We start from the raw sequence: 23,468 nt of genomic DNA on the forward strand, positions 1-23,468 counted from the left end.
ACCACATAAGCAAAAAGCCGGAAGTGGCGCTGTGGCTCATATGGTAGAGCGCTAGCCTTGAGCTGAAGAGCTGAGGGACAGTGCCCAAGGCCCAGAGTTCAGGCCCCACGACCGAACCAAAAAAAAAAAAAAAAAAAAGATTGATAAATTCTTTGCCAAACTAAACAAAAGAAAAAGAAAAAGAAGCTAGGTGCCAGTGGCTCACTTCTGTAATCCTAGCTACTCAGGAGGCTAAGATCTGAGAATCGCAGTTCAAAGCCAGCTGGGTCAGGAAAGTCTGTGAGACTCTTACCTTCAATAAACCACTAGAAAACTGGAAGTGGCTCTGTAGCTCAAGTGGTAGAGCACTAGCCTTGAGCTGAAGAGCTGAGGGACAGCACCCAGGCCCAGAGTTCAAGCCTCATGACCGACCAAAAAAAAAAAAAAAACAAGTTGCACCGGGCACTGGTGGCTCACACCTGTAATCCTAGCTACTCAGGAAGCCAAGATCTTAGGATCACGGTTCAGAGCCAGCCCAAGCAAGAATGTCTGTGAGACTCTCATCTCCAATAAATTACCAGGAAACCAGAAGCAGCACTGTGGCTCAAGTGGTAGAGCACTTGCCTTGAACTGAAGAGCTTAGGGACAACGCCCAGGCCATGAGTTCAAGCCCTATGACTGACAAACAAAAAAACACAAAAACCTTAAGTTGCTACCAGTTTTAACTGCTAGCTAGCTATAACTTTTAGTTGTTTATATGAAAGTTGTATATTTGTCGATTCTGATCTGTCTTGAACAGTTTAGGGCCTATATTCACTCATCATGTTTATCTCCAAATAAAAATATCTCCAAAAGGGGCTGGGAAGGTGGCTCAGTGGTAGAGCGCTTGCCTTGAGCTGAAGAGCTGAGGGACAGCGCCCAGGCCCAGAGTTCAGACCCCACGACCGGACCCAAAAAAAAAAAAAATATCTCCAAAAGCCATCACCTGAGTGCTCCAGACCCCTGCTCCGCCTGCCCTGTGCACTTGGTCACATCTGCTTTGTCCTGGAAAGGATTAAGAAAATTAGGAAAAACATGTAGCTAAAGGAAATTCAGTATCCAATCCAGGAAACTGACAAAAAAAGGAAATGCACAATTTTAAGAGCAAGTTAACGCGTCCCATTTGTTATAGTACTTTTGAAGATATTTGTGTATTACCAAGTTCTCATACGGTTTATAGAAATTGTTTGGAAAGTGTTCTTCAGGCATCTGGTAACTTCCATATACAAAGACCTTTATGAATTTCACTCAAGTGGCCTAATTGCAGAAGTATTATTGAAATTGCTCCAAGTGGTATTAAATCTTTACCTGTTAATTTTGCATTAAGGCCTATCATTGAAAAGTACCTGCAAGAAGATCATCTAGCTATTGTCACCTGCCCTGAACACTATAGGCAACCATTAAATGTTTATTGTCTCCTAGCTAAAAATTCTGTTTGTGGTCATTGCCTAACTATAGGTCAACACCTATAGATGACCTTCAGAGTGCCTATCTGAAAGAAAAGGACACACAGTGAAAATTGCCTAAACAATTTGCTGACACACAATGGATAGGTTTCCTAAACACTTTTTTAAAAATTTTATTGTAAAGGTAATGTACAGACGGGTTACAATTACATAAGGTGCTGAGTACATTTCTTTTCGAGCATTTACCTCCCCCCTCATTTTCTCCTACTTCCCCTTCATCCCTCAAGTTGTATAGTTCATTCCCAACATGTCTAGTATCACTGTTGAATTGGTTCGCCCTTTGTCCCACCATTTCTGGGATTCCCCTTCCCTTCCTCAAATCAGATAAACTTATATACCAGACAGAGATTACAGAAATCAAAAACAGTGATAACAGGGTATAAGCCAAAGCAAGCAAGTGAGAGAGAGAGACAGAGAGAGACAGAGAGAGACAGAGAGAAAGTAACTGAAAACAGTATTCCAGAGGCTGAGGTCTAAAAATTGTGTATCAAAACCTATGCCAAAAAGTCTGTAAGACTTTCCCCTCCAATTAACCTCCAAAAAGCCAGAAGTAGAGGTGTGGCTCAAGTGGTACAGAGCCAACCTTGAGTAGAACAAGCTGAGTAGGGGCTGGGAAGGTGGCTCAGTGGTAGAGCACTTGCCTGGCATGCATGAGGCCCTGGGTTCGATTCCTCAGCACCACATAAGCAAAAAGAAAAAAAGCCCGAAGTGGTGCTGTGGCTCAAGTAGCAGAGTGCTAGCCTTGAGCTGAAGAGCTGAGGGACAGCACCCAGGCCCAGAGTTCAGGCCCCATGACCGGACCCAAAAAAAAAAAAAAAAAAAGCTGAGTACCCAAAGTCCTGAATTCAAGCCCCAAATAAATAAATAAGCACATAAATAGAAAGATAGGTAAATACTGAAATGATCCTTTTGGGGGTGGGGGCAGTAAGGGAGTGCTGGTTCTCGGACTTAAACTCACTATTGGGGAACTTTTTAGCTCAAGGCTAGTGTTCTACCACTTGAGCCACAACTCTACTTCCATCTGGATTAGGGGCTGGGGGGAGGGGGGTGTTGTTGTTCTTGGGGTTTTTTGGTGGTGGTGGTGGTGGTGGTCCTGGCGTTTCAACTCTGAAAGAAAGAAAGAAAGACTTTCCTGCCTAGGCTGGCTTCAAACTATGATCCTCAGATCTCAGCCTTCTGCATAGCTAGGATTTTAGGCATGAGCCACTGGCTCTTGACTAGAAGGATCTTAAAACTGTAAACAGCTTTATTTCCCTGAGAAAATAAGAACTATAGCTTTCTCAAATTCTACTTTTTTCTTCAAGGATGTTACTATATTATATTTTTGAGAAAAATCATGTTTTATTCATCTTCACGGAGATTCTAAAGAAGGATGGAATGTAACTTGCAGCTTCTGTCGGAGAGCATATGTGAAATACTTAGGTTCCCCTGTGGTTGCTGCGGGCAAACTGATTTCTGTATTCATGGGTGACACAGCAAAGACATCGGCACATGGCACTTATGCACACCAATTCTCCAGGCTGTTAAAAGAAAGATACATATAAGCTGATTATCAGGGATTATTGGTTTAAACAGATCTGATCAGAAATTGTTGTATCTATAATGGCCATATTTTAAACTAAAAGTCCTATGATCTGAGTACATATACATCAACATGAGCAAAACTAAAATTTTCAAAATTCAAGACTTCTTGTCTCTACAAGATCAACAGAGTGAAACATCATATGTACTTTATTCCTAGACTATAGTGGTGCAGGGTAGCGATGCATACTCCAGCTAACACCAGAGTGATCTCACTGTGTGCTAAGCAGTTTTCATTCACAACAATCTTGTAAATTAGGTACTATTAGTGTGTGTGTGTGTGTGTGTGTGTGTGTGTGAGTGCGTGCGTGTGTGCGTGTGTGTGTGTGTGTGTGTGCGCGTGCGTACGTGCGTGTGTGTGTATTTGGGGGTTTGTTTTTGTTTTGGGCCAGTCCTGGGGCCTGAACTCAGGGCCTGGATGCTGTCCCTAACCTTCTTTTGCACAAAGCTAGCACTCTACCACTGGAGCCACGGCATCATTTCTGGCTTTTTCTGTTTATGTGGTATTGAGGAATTGAACACAGGTCTTCATGCATGCTAGGTAAGCAGTCTACCAGAGCTACCTTCCCGGTACATTAGGTGTCATTTTAGTATCTCCATCTAATGCATAAGAACATTTAAACTCCAAGGCAAAGTCACTTACCAGAGGTCACATCACCATAAGTAGCAGAATTGGTATTTGAAAAAAGAGCAAGCAGATCTAAAGTCTGTACTTTTTTTTCCCCCTCTTCTTTTTCTTTCTTTTCTTCCTTCCTTTCTTTCTTCTTTCCTTTCAGTAATTTGTGGTATACTGGTAATCAAATCCAAGGCTTCACACATTCTAGGCAAGCTCATGCATTTATTAAATTCTGCTTTTCATTATGAGGTATAAAATGAAAAGATGTTTAAGTGCTTATGTAATCATCCAAGAAAACATTAAACTGTGCTAAAAGTAACATCAACAGATTATGCTTTATTGGATTCAAATTCTAGAAAAATTGGTATATCCAAGTCTCAGTTCTTTCTCGTTAGTTCCCAACTACTCTGTGCAAATAAGAGTTTGCTTCATGAGACCTTCTCTATACTTTTATATATGTATGTATGTTCCACATGCTCCAGAGTCATTTTGAGGAGAAAACATGAAATTAGGTGGATATAAAAAGACTGGCAGGGCTGGGAAGGTGGCTCAGTGGTAGAGTGCTTGCCTTGCATGCTTGAGGCCTGGGTTCGATTCCTCAGCACCACATAAGCAAAAAGAAAAAAGCCGGAAGTGGAGCTGTGGCTCAGGTGGTAGAACGCTAGCCTGAGCTGAAGAGCTGAGGGACAGTGCCCAGGCCCAGAGTTCAGGCCCACTACTGGACCCTCCCCCCTCCCAAAAAAAAAAGACTGGCAATGTTTTAGGAAAGCAATAACACAGTTAAGTTTTACTTGCTAGGTGTTTTGTTTTGCTTTTTTGTGCCAGTAGTAGTGCTTGAGTATTGTGCCTGAGCCCTTTTGCTCTAGACTAGAACTCTACCACTTGAGCCACAGCTTCTCTTCTGGTTGTTTTATGGTTAACTGGAGATAAGAGTCACAAACTTTCTTGCCTGGGCTGGCTTCAAACTGTAAACCTCAGATCTCAACTCCTGAGTAGTCAGGATGATAAGCATGAGCCACCAGAGCCCAGCAACCTGCTAGTTTACAGTGCCATGTGAGAAGTCAGGCACTAGCTGCTTAGGAGACTGAGATCTGAGAATCATGATTCAGAGCCAGCCTGGACAGGAAAGCCTATGGGATCCTTCTCTCCAGTTAACTAGCAAAAAGACATAAATGGAACTGTGGGCTCAAGTGGCAGAATGCAAGCAAAAAAAGGTAAGAGATAGTGCCCAGGCCTTGAGTTCAATGAGTTCAAGCCCCAGCACTGGCACGCAGGCACACGTGTGCATACACACACACACACACACACACACACACACACACAAATAGCACGTGAGAATAAGAAATGATATAACACTGGAAATTGGAAACTGCAATGTTACCAAATGAAATCTGCCTTTTATTTTGCCAGTTCTGGGTTTAAATTCAGCTCCGAAGCAATCACTGAACCTCTTTCTGCTGAAGGCTAGCACTCTACCACTTGAGCTTTTTTCTGAGTAGTTTATTGGAGCTGGGAAGGTGGCTCAGTGGTAGAGCGCTTGCCTTGCATACATGATGCCATGGGTTTGATTCCTCAATACCACATAAGCAGAAAAAGCCAGAAGTGGTGCTATGGCCTAAGTGGTAGAGCACTAGCCTTGAGCTGAAGAGATGAGGGACAGTGCCCAGGCCCAGAGTTCAGGCCCCACAACTAACAACAACAACAAAAAAGAATCTCATGTCAGTGTTCTAGTAGCTCATGCCTGTAATCCTAGCTACTAAGGAGGTTAAGACCAGAAGATCTCAGTTCAAAGCCAGCTCATGCAGAAAAGTCCCCATGAGACTCTTATCTCTAATTAACCACTCAAAAACCAGAGCACTATGGCTCAAGCGGTCAAGCACTAGCTTTGAGCACAAAGTTTGGGGCCAGAGCATAGTTCAAGCCCCACAGCTGACAACAACAAAAAAAGAATCTCACAGACATTTCTGCCTGGGCTGGCTTTGAACTGTGATCCTCAGATGTCAGCTTGAGTAGCCAGATTACAGGCGTGACCCATCAGCCTACCATTCTTTTTTTTTTTTTTTTGTCAGTCCTGGGGCTTGAACTCAGGGCCTGGGCACTGTCCCTGAGCTTCTTCTACTCAAAGCTAGCACTCTACCACTTGAGCCACAGCGCCACCACCGACCTTTTCTGTTTATGTGGTACTGAGGAATCAAATCCAGGGCTTCATACATTCTACATACTCAACCATTAAGCTGCATTTCCAGCCCCTACCATTCATCTTAACTAAACAAAATTCTCCACAATTTCTCCATTTTTCTGTTGGTGGTGGTGGTGGTAGTGGTTGTGGGGCTTGAACTCAGCCTGGGCGCTTGAGCCTCTTTGTGCTCAAAGTTAGCACTCTACCACTTGAGCCACTTCTGGCTTTTTCTGAGTGGTTTATTGGAGATAAAAGTCTCATGGACTTGGGGCTGGGAAGGTGGCTCAGTGGTAGAGCGCTTGCCTTGCATGCCTGAGGCCCTGGGTTCGATTCCTCAGCACCACATAAGCAAAAAGAAAAAAAAAGCCGGAAGTGGCGATGTGGCTCAAGTGGTAGAGTGCTAGCATTGAGCTGAAGAGCTGAGGGATAGCGCCCAGGCCCAGAGTTCAGGCCCCACGACTGGACCAAAAAAAAAAAAAAAGTCTCGTGGACTTTTCTTCCCCACTGGCGATCCCCAGATCTCAGCTTCCTGAGTAACTAGTATTACAGACATGAGCCACCAGCACCCAGCAGCTTAACCTTTTAAAGAGAATTTCTCTCTCTTCTTTTTGGATCTCCATGGGATCTCAAAGATGCAAAATAATGCTCTGACAAAGTCTCCTTTTAGTACAGTATCATAAAAATCAAAAATAAGAAAATAAATGACTCAATTCCAGATGCCTTTCCATCTATTATATTGCTGTCATATTTGATTCAAATGCCAGAGTTGTCCACTAGCCTACATCTAGAGGTGCTGGCTCACCCAACAGTGGTCATTCTTGTGTGAGCACTGAACTTTACACAACAAAGGAGTCAGCCACCTTCATTTTCTTTAGATGCAAGAAACAGCACAGATTTGATGACCAAGTGATTGTCACTTGGGCTGAAGAGGTCTTCTCAAACCAGCTTTCCCTTCCCTTAGGGAGAATCCAATTTCCTCATTGGCTTTTTCTTGACATTTAAGTTTAGTTAGGCGCTTCATTTCATATTCCCTTTCAAGTTTGATAGCTAAAAAACAAAACACATAAAGCCATTCAACTGGCATTTTCACATGGCATATTTGAGTCAAAATATCATACAACAAAATTTCATTAGGCATAATGTAGTCAAAATATAATACAATAAAATTCAAGGAACAAGATACCAGGCTACAAATCCAGAAGGTATAAAAAATAAAAGATAGGAAGTATGGGGATGGATGGAATATCTAAATATTTCTTTAACAATAAGCAATTGGAAGTGGTACTGTGGCTCAAGTGGTAAAGCACTACGCTTGAGCTGATGAGCTGAGGGATAGTACCCAGGCCCAGAGTTCAAGCACCATGACCGACAAAAATTTTAAAAAAGCAATTAACATACACACTTTACAATTTGTTAAAGCAGATCATAAGGAACTTACTTTCTGCTGAAGGGAGCATAAAGTCCTTTGCGTTATTTTGTGTGAGTTGCACAGTACAACCATATGTAATTTCTTCCAAGAAAGGCAATTGGACTTGGGCTAAGTTAGTATACCAGGCTTGTGTAAGCAGTGCAAGATCCCAGGGTTCCTGTCTGGGGCAAAATTTCATAAATTCATTCAATTAATGTTTATTTAGCACATCCTGTGTGAAATACAATGACTTGCTCATTCGCAGGTCTAGTTACTGCTAGGCATTTTGCATTACAAGGGAGTATTCAGAATTTTCCAGAGTTGTAACTCTAAGAGAAGCTTTCTATTAACTAATGCAGGCACATAATGAAAAATTACAATGCCAGGCACTCTTGTTCAAATACATCTTCCTGGGAGTCAATCCAATCTTTTCATGTAAGAGGATAGCTTTACCCCTCAGCAGATGAATGGATCAAGAAAATGTGGTGTATATACATAATGGAATTCTATGCTTTCATCAGAAAGAATGACATTGTCCCATTTGTAAGGAAATGGAAAGACTTGGAAAAAATTCTATTAAGCGAAGCAAGCCAGACCCAAAGAAACATAGGCTGCATCATTTCCCTCATTTGTAATAACTAGAATATGTCCAAGATATTCTTAGCAGAAGATCACATAGCTCAATAGCTATGTGCATATGAGCATATAAAATGATGCCTATCAAAATGAACTCTAAGAAATGGAAACAAATGGGTATTTTTAGTTTACTGTTTGCAGTTTTCTTTTTTCTTTCCTTTTTTCCTGTGGTTTATTCCCTGATGTGATTGTTTTTTTATTTCTATACCCCTTGCCTTGTATATAAGTTTTTTGATTTGGGGATGGGAAGGGGAATCCCAGAAATGGTGGGACAAACGGTGAACCAATACAACAGTGATACTCACAAGACACTATGTTGGAAATGTACTTTACAACTTGGGGAAGGCAGGGAGGATCAGGATGGGGGAAGTGCGAGAAAATGAGGGAGGGGGTAACTGTTCAAAAAGCAATGTACGGGGCTGAGAAGGTGGCTCAGTGGTAGAGCGCTTGCCTTGCATGCCTGAAGCCCTGGGTTTGATTCCTCAGCACCACATAAGAAAAATCCAGAAGTGGTGCTGTGGCTCAAGTGGTAGAACACTAGCCTTGAGCTGAAGAGCTGAGGGACAACGCCCAGACCCAGAGTTCAGGCCCCATGACCGGACCCAAAAAAAAAAGAAAAAGCAATGTACTCATTACTATATATATATATATAACTCATCTGTACATCATCTTTACAATAAAATTTAAAAATAAATATTACCTATTACAGATACAAAAAGAAGTACATTAGGAAGTTTTCAGTAAAACAAGTCTTTATTCTATAGCTGTCATCTACATTAAAACTGAAGGTAAGCTGGGTCCCAGGTTCACAACTGTAATCCTAGCTACTCAGGAGGATGAGATCTGAGGATCACACTTCAAAGCCAGCCAGGGCAAGAAAGTCTGTGAGACTCTTATCTCCAATTAACCACCAGAAAACTGGAAGTGGCACTGTGGCTCAAGTGGTAGAGTGCTCATCTTGAGCTTAAGAGCTGAGGGACAGTACCCAGACCCAGAGTTCAAGCCCCACGACCGACAAAAAACAAACAAAAAACTGAGGGTATTTGATAAGTGTCCAGAGAAGTGTCAGAGATGTCACTTAAGTTATTAATCATAGTAGAAAAATTATAATTTGTCATTCAAAGATGCATGGAAAAATAATAATGGGCTGGGAATTTGGTTTAGTGGTAGAGTGCTTGCCTAGCATTCATGAAGCCCTGGGTTCTATTCCTCAGTACCACATAAAGAGAAAAAGCCAGAAGGAGTGCTGTGGCTCATATGATAGAGTGCTAGCCTTGAGCAAAAGAAGGTCAGGGACAATGCTCAGGCCCCGAGTTCAAGTCCCAGGACTGACAAGAAAGAAGAAGAAGGAGGAGGAGGAGGAGGAGGAGGAGGAGGAGGAGGAGGAGGAGAAGGAGGAGGAGGAGGAGGAGGAGGAGAAGGAGAAGAAGGAGGAGAAGAGGGAGAGGGAGAAGGAGAAGGAGAAGGAGGAGAAGGAAAAGGAGGAGAAGGAGGAGGAGGAGGAGGAGGAGAAGGAGAAGGAGGAGAAGGAGGAGGAGGAGGAGAAGGAGAAGGAGAAGGAGAAGGAGGAGGAGGAGAAGAGGAAGAGGAAGGAGAAGGAGGAGAAGAGGAAGAGGAAGGAGAAGGAGAAGAGGAAGAGGAGGAGGAAGAAGAAGAAGAAGAAGAAGAAGAAGAAGAAGAAGAAGAAGAAGAAGAAGAAGAAGAAGAAGAAGAAGAAGACGAAGAAGAAGAAGAAGAAGAAGAAGAAGAAGAAGAAGAAGAAGAAGAAGAAGAAGAAGAAGGTAAAGAGGACAGCTTTAAAGACTGATGCTGTCACAGTATTGTGTGGGTACATGGCCTTGGAGTAAGGCTTTGAGTATGGAGAATGAAACCACAATTGAAACAGTCACTCTGAGCCAAGCTATTGTAATCCCAGCTACTCAGGAGGCTGAGATAAGAAAGCCAGCCAGGACAGACAAATCCATGAGTTTGTTGTTATTGTTTTGTTTTCTTTTGTTTTGGTCCGGTCGTGGGGCTTGAACTCTGGGCCTGGGCGCTGTCCCTCAGCTCTTCAGCTCAAGTCACAGCACCACTTCCGGCTTTTTTCTTTTTGCTTATGTGGTGCTGAGGAATCGAACCTAGGGCCTCATGCATGCAAGGCAAGCGCTCTACCATTGAGCCACCTTCCCAGCCCTGTTGTTGTTATTGTTTTTGTTTTCTTTTTTAATCTCCAGTTGACCAGCAAAATGGCAGGACTGGAGGTATGGCTCAAGTGGTAGAGCACCAACTGTGAGTAAGCAGAGTGAGAGCGTGAGGCAGAATTCAAACCAGATCTAATGGTATGTGTGTGTGTGTGCAATCACACACACATGCACACAAACACACACACACACACACACACACACACACACACACACACACACATTCACTCTCAAAATTACCCTGAATCCATTCTCAGGGAAATGGATGGAACTAGAAGAAGTCATGGTGAGTGAGGTAAGCCAAGAGCAAAGAGACAAACAGCACATGGTCTCCCTGATAAGTGGATGTTAAATCCAAAAGGTAAGGAGATACGACAAAGTAAACAAGACTCGAGAAATGAAGGACCTCCACTCATCAGGTCAAATCATTACTAAATAATCCCATGCTGAAAAAAAAAAATCCCATGCTGCTAACCGCATATATGGGAGATATATAAAGATATACATAGATAAATACATATAGATATATATATATATTTGTGTGTGTGTGTGTGTGTGTGTGTGTACATCGGAAGGAAACTAGGAGGACAACAAAGAAACAGAGGGAAATGGGAAAACATACAACAGCGGGACCCATCAGATGCACTAAGCAACTCATTAGAAGTAACAGAAGGGAGGGAATAAGCAAGAAAGAGGAAACAGCTGACACCAAGCAAAAGGAAAGAAATGTACATATCACCCGATGTAGAAGAAATAACGGTATTGTCAAAACTTTATAGACCACAATAAAGACAATTTGCCCCATGAAGGTTAGAATGTGTTTGTGACTTTAACTATCACTATCCCACAATACTGTGAAATTTGTGAAATTTATTTATTTATTTATTTTAATTTTTTTTGGGGGGGGGCGTCCGGTCTTGGGCCTGAACTCTAGGCCTGGGCGCTGTCCCTCAGCTCTTCAGCTCAAGGCTAGCTCTCCACCACTTGAGCCACAGCGCCACTTCTAGCTTTTTTTTTCTGCTTATGTGGTGCTGAGGAATCGAACCCAGAGCCTCATGTATGCAAGGCAAGCGCTCTATTACTGAGCCACCTTTCCAGCCCAAATTTGTGAAATGTATGTAATCACTTAATCACAATAAAAAAATTGCTAAAAAAAAAAAATAGAGATCAACTTAAAAAAAACAAACAAACACCACTGAGATTTTACCTCACCTCAATTAGAATGGCAACTATCAAGAAAACTAACAGAAGTGGCAGGGGGGCAGGTAGATGGAAGGGGAGGGATCATAAGGGCAAACAAAGGAGGAGGCAACAATGCTTGATAAGCAATGTACTCATTACCTTGCTCATGTAATTGTAATCCCTCTGTATGGTATTTTCACAATAAAAAACTTATTAATAATAATAATAAAAAGAAAACTAACAATCACAGATGCTAGTGAGGATGAGACCAAAAAAGAATATTACATTGTTTTGTTTTGTTTTTTCTGTTGGTAGTGGTGCCTGAACTCTGGGCCTGGGTGCTGTCCCTCAGCTCTTCAGCTCAAGGCTAGCACTTTACCACTTGAGCCACAGCACCACTTCTGACTTTTTCTGCTTATGTAGTGCTGAGGAATTGAACCTAAGGCATCATGCGTGCAAGGCAAGCACTCTACCACTGAGCCACCTTCCGAGCCCAAGAATACTACATTGTTAGGGCAATGTAAACTTATTCACACTCTAGAAAGCAGTCTGAAGATTCCTCAAAAGACTAAACATAAAGCTCCCCTATGACCTAGCAATCCCACTCCTGGGTATTTATCCAACAGACCACAAACATGGCCACACTAAAGCTACCAACACAAACATGTTCATTGCAGCTTTGTTTACCATAGCCAAGATATGGAATCAATCCAGGGGCTCTTCAGTGGATGAATGGACCAAGAAAATGTGATATATAGATATATAGACACACACACACACACACACACACACACACACACACACACTAGAATTCTATGCTTCTGTAGAAAGAATGATATTGCACCATTTGTAAGGAAATGAGAAGAGTTGGAAAAAATATATAAAGTGAAGCAAGCCAGACCCAAAGAAAAATAGGTTGTATGGTTTCCCTAATTTGTAGTAACTAGAATGTGTCTATAGCACTACAAGTAAACACACTGGATGATAAGACCAAAAATTATACTTAGGCATGATAAATTATAAGACTCTAAACATTCACACAGTGGTATCAATGGAGGATATTCTTAGGAGAGGATCACAAAGGCTCAATCGCTAGGTGCATATGATCATATAAAATGATGTTTTTTTAAATGAACTCCAAGGGATGGAAACAAAAGGCTTTTTGTTACTTTGCTTTTTATTTTAAAAAAATTACCCTGAAACTTAAATGAACTGTTTGATTAGCTGGAGTAAAAACATGCATGTTAGCCTTTATTTTCATCTTAGTCTATATGAGTTCAATCTCATGGGGGCTGGGAAGGTGGCTCAGTGGTGGAGTGCTTGCCTTGCATGCATGAGGCCCTGGGTTCAATTCCTCAGCACCATAAAAGCAGAAAAAGTCAGAAGTGGCACTGTGGCTCAAGTGGTAGAGTGCTAGCCTTGAGCTGAAGAGCTCAGGGACAGTGCCCAGGCTCAGAGTTCAGGCCCCACAACCTACCAAAAAAACAAAACAAAACAATCTCATTTACATATGGAAAGTAGAAAACATGCTTTGTTAAGAGAACAAAAAGGGATAGTATTGCCCTTTGTTTGCTCTGACTTCCTTGACAATTTATCATCTAATTTTAAGGAGTGACATAGTTTATAAACATTATAGATGTATTTGAACAAATTACACATATATAAAAATGTTCAGCTCAGGGCTGGGAAGGTGGCTCAGTGGTAGAGCGCTTGCCTTGCATGTATGAGGCCCTGGGTTCGATTCCTCAGCACCACATAAGCAAAAAGAAAAAAGTCGGAAGTGGCGCTGGTGGCTCAAGTGGTAGAGTGCTAGTCTTGAGCTGAAGAGCTGAGGGGCAGCACCCAGGCCCAGAGTTCAGGCCCCACGACTGGACCCAAAAAAATAAAATAAAATAAAATAAAGTTTGTGAATTCTATGAGCTTTGACAATACAGCTATTTTTTTTCCTTTGCTTAGTGTTAACTGTTCCCTCTTTCCCTCTCATTCGCTCCCTCCCATCACCGCCCTTGGGTGGCCTAGTTTATTTTCCTCAATGTCCAGTGCAGCTGATGAGCCCCTTTGTTTTCCCCTGTTTCCCTCTGATTCTGTGTCCTCCTCCTAGCTTCCCTCCGATGTTGGTTTTCTGGTGTTTTATTGGAGATAAGAGTCTCACGGAGTTTCCTGCCTGGGCTGGCTTTGAACCACAATCCTCAGATCTCAGCCTCCTGAGTAGCTAGGATTACAGTGTGAGCCACTGGTGCCTGGCTTGGTCTACCCTTATATGTTGCTTTAGGAAAATGAACAGTAAAGGAGCTAATGCTTTTATAGTCCCTACTATATGTTAGGCACTGTTTTAAGCAGTTTATGCATCTGAACTAATTTAATTACTACAACAACTCCATGAAGAGAACAGATACTATTTACCATCCTCATTTTACAGATTAGGAAATTGAAAAGCAAAGAACTTGTCTGGGAGCAGGAGGGGGATATGGGAAGGGATAGGAAGGGGAAACAAAGGAGGAAGCAACAATGCTTGATAAGAAATGTACTCATGGGGCCGGGAAGGTGGCTCAGTGGTAGAGCGCTTGCCTTGCATGCTTGAGGCCCTGGGTTCGATTCCTCAGCACCACATAAGCAAAAAGAAAAAAGCCAGAAGTGGCGCTGTGGCTCAAGTGGTAGAGCACTAGCCTTGAGCTAAAGGGCTGAGGGACAGCGCCCAGGCCCAGAGTTCAGGCCCCACGACCAGACCCAAAAAAAAAAAGAAATGTACTCATTATCTTGCCCATGTAATTGCCATGTAATAAAAAATTTTTAAAAAAGAACTTGTCTCTGGTAATAAGAGGCGGTTATGTATAGTAAAGTCTGAATTACAGAAATCAATCTATACAAGGAGGGGGTTGTTTTATGTTTGGGGGCTTTATACTTTCTAGGTAAGCACTTAATTTTTTATTTTTATTTTCTTTGTGCCAGTCCTGGGGCTTGAATTCAGGGCCTGGGCACTGTCCCTTGAACTTCTTCATTCTACCACTTGAGTCACAACTCCACTGCCCACTTTTTGTTAGTTTTTTGAGATAAGAGTATCATGGACTTCCCTGCCCAGGCTGGTATCAAACCATAATCCTCAGATCTCAGTCTCCTGAGAAGCTAGTATTACAGGCAGTAGCCACTGGCACCCAGCCTTCCTTTAATTTTATATATAGCAGTTTTTAAAGAATAGCTAGGAGCTGGCCACTGTGCTCACACCTGTAATCCTGGCAACTCAGGAGGCTGAGGTCTGAAGATCACAGTTCAAAGCCAGTCCAGATAAGAAAGGCTATGAGATTCTTAGCTCCAATTAATTACCAGAAAACTGAACGTGGTGGTATGGCTTAGAGAGGTAGAGTACTAGCCTTGAGTGAAAAAGCTCAGTGCCCAAATCCTAGCTTCAAGCTCTATGATAGAAGGAAGAAAAAGAAGGAGAAGGAAGGAGGAGAAGGAAAGATGGAGGAAGAAAGAAAAGGAAGGAAGAGGAAGGAGGAGGAAGGAAGAGATAGAAGGAGGAACAGTCTGTGGTGGCTCACACCTGCAAGATCTAAGGATCACAGTTTGAAGCCAGACAGAGCAAGAAGTCCATGAGATTCATCTCCAATTGATCCTTTGTTGTTGTTGTTGTTTTAAGACAAAAGTAGAGGTGTGGCTCAAGTGGTACTGTCAAACTTGAGTGAAATAGTCAAGTAAGCGCACAATGCCCTGAGTACCCAGAACCAGCAGCCAAAAACAAAGCAACAAAAAAAGTACTACAATAAGGCCATGGAATGAAACTGTGTGGTAGCGATGACACAGAGTCATTATATATTCTCTACACTCCAGGCAGCATACAAGCACTTGACATGCATTATTTCATGGGCAATCTGCACCACACGGATTGGTGTTATCACACCATTTTATAGATGTGGAAGTCTCTCATAGATAGCCCAGAAGAGGATGTAGAGGAAGCCAGGGCAGGATCAGGCTCAGAGCCCAGGTTTTTGTGATTTCAAGTCTATGTTGTCTACCCATTATCTGCCTGCCAAAGCAGGCAGACTTGTCTGTGCCAGCTAATGATGTAATCTGTTAAGATTCTTCTTGCCGGGCACCAGTGGCTCATGCCTGTAACCCTAGCTACTCAGGAGGCTAAGATCTGAGGATTATGATTTAAAGCCAGCCAGGGCAGGAAAGTCCATGAGACTCTTATCTCCCATTAACCACCAGAAAACGGGAAGTGGCACTGTGTCTCAACTGGTAGAGCGCTCGCCTTGAGCTGAAGAGCTCAGGGACAGTGCCCAGGCCTGAGTTCAAGCCCCACGACTGACAAAAAATAAATAAAATATAAGGGTATCCAGAACTCTTTTCACTAACACATTCCTCACTCCAGGTTTGCTCCAGGAATTATAACATACTTACACTTTGTAACAGCTGCCACGCAGAATGGTTTTTACTGTGTTCTTTCGTGGTAAACCATAAGCCATGGTGAATGATCACAGTCCAAATTTCTTTACATGGGTGTCTGCTGTAGGTGACTCGCCTGAGAAGATGGCAATAGACCCAATTAATGGCTTTCGCTGCACTGTTTCGTAGCCAAAGAGTAAAAGGTCCAGAGAAAGCATTTAGGAATGTCGGTCTGCTCTTAATAAAGGCTCCTTGACCTTGAGCCTCTGAATGAAAACCTGGGCGCGCTGAATTTCCATGAACTCATTTTGAACAGTCTTGTCACCATCTAGGGAGAAAACGCCAGACAAGATTGTGTCATCGTGAGACAAGGTTTCGGTTGACAGCAGGGGCGTTCGCTCCGGGCGTGTGCACTGTGCCCGAACCTGCCAAACCCGCGTCGACGCGGCCAGGCCAGAGCGAGTCTCCGCGGGGCGGCGGCGTCCGGGGGCCCGGGCTGGGCCGGGAGGGGCGGGGCCGGGGAGGGGCGGGGCCGGGCCTTTCAGCAGGACCCTCCCCAGCTTGCCTTCATCTCCAAGTCTGAAGTTGGCAAGCGCGCGCCCCCGCCCCGCGTCCCTGCCCACACCCCGAGATCGGAGGAGGGCCTCCCTCCCTCCCGTCCCGGAAGGCGCGGGAACGCGTTCCCAGGATGGGCGGAGGCCGCGGCCGCAGGCCCGGGGCCAAGGCGAGGGGAGGCGACCAGGTCCTGCAGCTTCCCACGCCCGGGCCGGGCCTTACTCTCCTCCCTCCCGCCTCGCCCGGCGCGCGGCCGCCTGCGGACCCGGGCTCGGGGATGTCGGTGGATCGTGGTCCTCACAGACTGTGCGCAGGGCGCACGCGGGCTAGGAGCTCATGGCCGCGCACTCGCCGCGAGCCCGCGGCGGGCACGCGCTCTCTTCTAGCTGGCCCGGGAGGCCGTCGGCCGCCCAGACCCCGCCCCCGACGTGCGTCATGCCGTGGCCTCAATAAAGGGCTTTGTGGTGGCCGTGCGCGCGGCCTCGCGCCGGGCGCGGCTGGCTGCGGGGCCCACCCGGCGGCCCAGAGACCGCGCTGGGGGCCGCGTGGAAAGCCTGGCACGCCCAGCGCGGGCACAGGTTCACGCGCTTGAGTGGGAAAGGCGGTTCACAGGCGGAAGCTCGGGGCCCGCCTGTGACATCTTGGGGGACCCCGTCCAGAGGGACCGATTTCAAAAGTGGATGCGCAGCCGGGTGCCAGTGGCTCACGCCTGTAATTCTAGCTACTCAGGAGGCTGAGATCTGAGGATCGCGGTTCAAAGCCAGCCCAGGCAGGAAAATCCGTGACACTCTTATCTCCAATAAGCCACTAGAAAACCAGAAGTGGCGCTGTGGTTCAAGTGGTAGAGCGCTCGCCTTGAGCTGAAGAGCTGAGGGACAGCGCTCAGGCCCAGAGTTCAAGCCCCAAGACCGACAATGGGTGCGCTGCCGTGACTGCGAGGCCCTGTCTGAACTCGTCGGGCGGTCAGTGAAGGGCTTACGGTGACAGTGACAGCTTGCAGTGTCATTCTGTGTGAGAGGTTTGAGACCACACCTGGTTGGGCTTCTAGCTTGGCTACTTGATGACTCTAAAAATTCTTGCACACGTCACTCTGAGCCTCGATTTCTTCATCTATACAGGAATGATAGTGAGTGCTCTGCTTGAGGGCTTATGGAGATTAAAGAGTGTACCTTTATATACTGTGCATGATTAGGGTCTAATTGTGAGCTTATTTGTGTAACCTAGCTACTCTAAGAGGCTGAGTTCTGAGGATGGATGAACCCTCGGGATCAGGAACCCTCTTGATTGTCCCTGAGGTTCTCATCTCCCATTAACCACCAAGAAGCTGGAAATTAAGCTGTGGCTCAAGTAGTAGAGTGATATCCTTGAGTGAAAATGCTCAAGGATAGCGCCTAGGCCCTGAGTTCAAGTCCTAGTATCAGCACAGGAAAAAAAAAAAAAAAGCAAATAAGCAAACAAAAAACAAACGGGTGAGCCCTTGCCAGGTCTTCCTCGGTCCCACGAAAGACTTCCTCGGGTCTGAGGAAAGGTAAGTGCTGCGCATAAGTGCAGCGCTGACTCGTTCCCCAGCCTCCCTCAGCCCAGAAGACAATCAGACACAGCTGGGAGTCAAATCAAGCAGGAAAAAACTCCTTTATTAACAAAGAGCAAGCCCTTTTTAAAGCAAAAAAGAGCAGGTGGCATGGCAGGGGAGGAAGAGGAACCAATCACTGTCAAGGTCACACCCTATCATGCACCTAAGCTTCCACAGGCTGGTTATGCACTGAACCTAAAGCAAATTGGGCTCAGCCCACTCAACTTGTGCCCTACAGTAAATCGGGCTCTGCCCACTCAACTCCCTCTCAGCGCCATCTTTGCCGCCCATGTACTCTACAGAGTCCCCCTTTTTTTGTTTTAATGGCAGACCCACCTCCCAGTCAGTTATCCTTTTCCCTCCTCTGTAAAGGTTGTTTTAACAGGATTACATTGGTAAGGATAGCATTGGCCGCGAAGGGGGTTTGGGGTAAGTCTGGGAGTCGAGATACGCCACACAAAGATAGAGAGGGCCCTTGTGCATGATCCAAGAGCCCGTCCCAGTGACCTCACATCCCCACCTAGCAGAGTAATAAACATCAGCCCCGCTACAGTTAGAAATGTCCGAAGCAGTTCGATTAATTCCGGGGCATATATATGAGTCAGTATCTGGTAAGGTCATCCTCTTCAGAACATGGAAGCAGCCTGGGTATTGGGGTTCCACACATGCGGCACAGTGCATCCTCGTGGGACCCCACACTCAGGCCATTCTACTATAGTCCAGAAAAACAAGGAAAATTTAAAACAAACTGCAGACACGCAAAGCAATCCTGGGCAATCTTTTAAGTGAGCCAGTTCCTTGTACATGCCTTTAAGCGAGCACAGGGGTCAAGATGACCTTTGAGCTTTACTGTCAGCTCCCAACAAGCCCTTAATTGAACTGTGAGACCAATGGAGTAGATTTTGGCCTGAAATTATTTTAAAATGGGAAATAAATGTAGCACACAAGTGTAAAATACAGTTGGTTGATGGACTTTGGCTTCTGTCACATTTATGTACGTAGGCTCCTGCCGGTGTGTGATTCACTGCAATGTAACATACAATTCTTTTTTTTTTGGGGGGGGGGGTCCAGTTGTGGGGCTTGAACTCAGGGCCTGGGTGCTGTCCCTCAGCTCTTCAGCTCAAGGCTAGCGCTCTACCACTTGAGCCACAGTGCCACTTCTGGCTTTTTTTCTTTTTGCTTATGTGGTGCTGAGGAATCGAACCCAGGGCCTCAGGCATGCAAGGCAAGCACCCTACCACTAAGCCACCTTCCCAGCCCACATACAATTCTTATAGTGAATCTAAAAGGTTGAAAGCACTTTTAGTTGTGGAGATGTAGTCAGTGGTGCTTTAGCCTAGCAGGTGTGTAGCCCTAAATTCAATCTTCTGTATTGGAAAAACTAAACCAGATATATTGTCTTAGATCATTTCACTTGAGGGATGAAAAACAGAAGCTATCTGAGGACACACCCAGGTCAAAATGAAAAGGGAACTGGGCACAGGTGGCTCACGCCTGTAATCCTAGTTACTCAGGAGGCTGAGATCTGAGGATCACGGTTCAAAGCCAGCCCGGGCAGGAAAGTCTGTGAAACTTTTTTTTTGCCGGTCATGGACCTAAACTCTGAGCCTGGGTGCTGTCTCTCAGCTCTTCAGCTCAAGGCAAGTGCTCTACCACTTGAGCCACAGCGCCACTTCCAGCGTTTTCTGTTTATGTGGTGCTGAGGAATTGAACCCAGGGCCTCATGCACTGAGCCACCTTCCCAGCCCTCCGTGAAACTCTTTTTTTTGGGGGGGGGGGGGGGGGAGGAGGGTCCTGTCGTGGGGCCTAAACTCTGGGCCTGGGCACTGTCCCTGCATTCTTCACCTCAAGGCTAGCGCTCTACCACTTGAGCCACAGCACCACTTCCGGCTTTTTTTTTTCTTTTTGCTTATGTGGTGCTGAGAAATCGAACTCAGAGCCTCAGGCTTGCAAGGCAAGTGCTCTACCACTGAGCCACCTTCCCAGCCCTCCATGAAACTTTTTTTTTTTTTTTTGCTGGTCATGGGGCTTGAACTTTGGGCCTGGGTGCTGTCTCTCAGCTCTTCAGGTCAAGGTTAGCTCTCTAACACTTGAGCCACAGCGCCACTTCTGGATTTTTCTGCTTATGTGGTGCTGAGGAATCGAACCCAGGGCCTCATGCATGCAAGGTGGCAAGCACTTTACCACTAAGCCACCTTCCCAGCCCTCCATGAAACTCTTATCTCCAATAAACCCCCAGAAAACTGGAAGTGGGCTGTGGCTCAAGTGATAGATGTTCGCCTTGAGTTGAGGAGCTGAGGGACAGTGCCCAGGCCCAGAGTTCAAGCCCCATGACCTACCAGGAAAAAAAAAAATTCTCTTGACTCCCCATCTCATTATACCCTTCCCTCCCTTATGTCTGTCCCAGAAACTTAAGTGGGTATCATTTTAGTTGGCTAAGAGCATTGCTGCCATCTAGTGTTAATATTATTACGATGAGTAATACAAAAGAAACCAGAAAATGTCCTAGGAGGTAACACAAAAAGTTATGTGGGTAGCATTTATTACATTTTTGAGTGTTGTTCAGTATCCTTCATATATCTTGACTAGATTAGTAATTAGCTATTAATTTATCAATGGTATTTGGTATTAGGAAGTCAATTTAGGCTGTTTCATTTACTTGGCATACACTCCACCACTTGAGTCACATTCTAGTCCTTTTGTTTTTTGTAGTTTGCTTTTCATATACGGTAACTTGCTTTTGCCTCAGCCTGCCTTAGACTTCTCCTAAGGACTTCCTGGCTACTAACAGATGTGAATTACAGGTATAAGCCACTGTGCCCGGCCTAGTGACATCATTTCATAGAAAAAGAAACAAGTACTTCAAGTATCAGTAACCTTTCCAATGACATAGGATTTAAACCCCAAACAACCTGATTCTGAATGTTGTTCTTTCTTCACCTTAACTTTATTATACTACACATTTTCCCAGGATAATAATTAGGGCAAGATGATCTATTTGTAAATATTTTTGCATCTGCCCTTTTTAAACATTGCGATAATCTTTCTAGTAATCGCTCCAATTTCAAAGATCAATGTTTTTGTTTATCTTAACCTGTAAATGATGGATATACTTACACTTTTTTTCATGGCTGTTTCCAAAATTTCTCTAGTAATGACACCAACCTCTCTATGATCAAATAATAGCATTGAAACCCTAAATGTTCTCCACCATTTTGTTCCAGCATATTCATAATTATCTCACCTTTCTAGCCATCCTTCACTTGCTCCCACCCTGTAAGTTTGTGTGTAGCAAAGCTGTAGAAGTCCCTTTATATTATTTATATATAGGTATATATATATATATACATAATTATATATAGGTATATATATACATAATTATATATAGGTATATATATGTGTGTGTGTGTGTAATTTTCATTTGGGCCACTCCCAATCCTGATTTTCTAGCCATCCTTTTATTTTCATCACTTTAAGGGATTTTTCTACCTAACTATCCTATTCTGATGAAAATTTCAGTGTACTCAAAATCTCCCATCCCATCCCATAAGCTCTATCTCTATTACTTCTGGAGATGGCCCTGGAGTCTCCTATGGACCAAGCTTAGAGTATTGAAGTCTTTTTCTTGTGTGTGCCAGACCTGGGTCTTGAACTCAGGGCCTGGCTCTGTCCTTGAGCCTCTCTGTGCTCAAGGTTAGAGCTCTACCACTTGAGCCACTTCCAGCCTTTTCTGTTTATGTGGTACTGAGGAATCTAACCCAGGGCTTCATGTATGCTAGGCAAGGATTCTACCACTAAGCCACATTCCCAGCCCCCCAGGTATAGTTTTAAAGAGTCTCATGGACATTTTTTCCCCCAGGCTGGCTGCAAGCTACAGTCCTTGGATCTCAGCCTCTTGCATTAGCAAGGATTACAGGCATGGGACATTAGCACTTGGATCTGCCACCATTCCTGACCACTTTACATGACAACTGATCTTCAGAGATTAGAAGGAGAAAAGATACTCGTTTTCCTGGTACTATTAAAGAAAAAGTTTAAAGAGCGATCATAAAACGCTTGTTTATGATTGCACAAAAAGATACAGAGCCTAACTTGAACTCAGGTGAGCTGCCATCTCAGGTTTATTGGATTCCAGGGACAGGCTATAGTTCCCATTTCCATGAGAGTCCCATCACATCTTTACATATAGTAACATTCACTCACTGGCCTCTGTTCACAAAACAAGATGGTGCACTCTCTCTCTCCCTCTCTCTCCCTCTCTCTCTCTCTCTCTCTCACACACACACACACACACACACACACACACACACTTTTGTGTCAGTACTGCGGCTTGAACCAGGGCCTCTTGCTCTTCCTTGGCTTCTTTGCTCAAAAGTAGTGCTCTATGGCTTGAGCTATACCTCTACTTCTGTTTGTTTGGGGGTTTTTTTGAGATGAGAGTCTCACAAACAATTTTGCTTGGGATGGCTTCAATCCTCACATCTTAGCCTTCTGAATAACTATGGTTACAGGCATGAGCCACCAGTGTCCAGACAAGGGTCTCTCTCCTTTAACCATACTATTGCTAGAGCAGAACAGTTGCCTACCTAATGGCCAGGCACTTCTACTCTCTTTAGAGAGAGAAGTTGTAATCTCCCAGGTTCCCAGTTCCTTGAGGCAAAGCCAGTCAGAATCCATTACCCTGAGATAATGAATGTTGTATGTGATTTATGGCTGTGAATTCCCCAGAACATAATTAGAAGCAGTGCACTCCACCCAACCCTGCCTCTGCCATGGAAGCTGCCATGGGTTAGCTTAACCAGGAGGGCTCAGCCCTGAAGAGAGCAGAGTCCAGAGGACTAGCCAGGAGTCTTCCACTGAGCGAGTACAAAGCATTAGTTTTCCTTTTGTGGTGTGTGTGTGTGTGCTGGGCCTGGGGATTGGGCGCTGTCCCTCAGCTCTTCAGTTCAAGGCTAGTATTCTATGACTTGAGACATACAGCCACTTCTGGTTTTCTCATGGTTTATTGGAGATAAGAGTCTCAAGGACTTTCCTGCCAGGGCTGGCTTTGAACCATGATCCTCAGCTCTCATCCTCCTGAGTAGCTAGGATTACAGGCGTGAGCCACCAGTGCCCAGCAAACTTGAAATGTTAATTCTGTAATAAATAGTAGGAAATTACCTTAAGAGTCTATCAGTAGCTTCAAAGTATGCGGAACTGCAAAACTGAGATAAGATCTTTAGCTGTTGATTGTTTTTTAAATGAGCCCAGTCCTGTGCCTTGAACTCAGGGCCTGGGCACTGTCCCTGAGCTTCTTTTGCTGAAGGCTAGTACTCTACCACTTGAGCCACAGTGCCACTTCCAGCTTTCTCTGTTATGTAGTACTGAGGAACCAAACCCAGGACTTCGTACATGCTAGACAAGTGCTTTACCACCAAGCCACATTCCCAGCCCAAATGAGCCACATTTTATTGACTTTAGTATATGTCTAATTTAACTTGATTCTTCCTGAGGAAATAGAGACCAACTGAAGAGTTCGTGTGCTCTGCCTGGAAGACCATGATGGGCTAGGGATGTAACTTAGCCGTAGAATGCTTGCCCTAAATTTTACACTGAACACTGAATTTTTAAAAAAGGGACCAGGGCCACCTGCATGTTTTCTCTTAATTTTTTTTTTTTTGTTCGAAAGATACCAGCTTCCAAAATGTG

General features: G+C 44.5%; 1 protein-coding gene across 1 annotated transcript; it reads right to left on the reverse strand.

Moving 5' to 3' along the window:
- Positions 1-6,495: 6,495 nt before the first annotated feature.
- CUNH4orf36 (chromosome unknown C4orf36 homolog) lies at positions 6,496-16,000 on the reverse strand. Its single transcript, XM_042668450.1, has 3 exons — positions 15,668-16,000; positions 7,299-7,450; positions 6,496-6,907 (listed from the first exon to the last, which is right to left on the reverse strand). Exons 1-3 carry the CDS (start codon positions 15,730-15,732, stop codon positions 6,774-6,776), a joined length of 351 nt encoding a protein of 116 aa, XP_042524384.1. The 5' UTR covers positions 15,733-16,000; the 3' UTR covers positions 6,496-6,773.
- Positions 16,001-23,468: the final 7,468 nt, after the last annotated feature.

Source organism: Dipodomys spectabilis, unplaced genomic scaffold, assembly GCF_019054845.1.
Source record: "Dipodomys spectabilis isolate Male_0828 unplaced genomic scaffold, ASM1905484v1 ptg000436l, whole genome shotgun sequence".
NCBI classification, from domain to species: Eukaryota; Metazoa; Chordata; class Mammalia; order Rodentia; family Heteromyidae; genus Dipodomys; species Dipodomys spectabilis.

Bases quoted from the DNA above. Each gene is read 5' to 3' on its own strand.
- CUNH4orf36 (XM_042668450.1), bottom strand. From the start codon at position 15,732: ATGGCTTATGGTTTACCACGAAAGAACACAGTAAAAACCATTCTGCGT. The intron at 7,451-15,667 runs GTAAGTATGTTA...ATTTTGCCCCAG, and splicing joins CGTGGCAGCTGTTACAAAGT to ACAGGAACCCTGGGATCTTG. The intron at 6,908-7,298 runs GTAAGTTCCTTA...TTTGTTTTTTAG, and splicing joins TATGCTCCCTTCAGCAGAAA to CTATCAAACTTGAAAGGGAA.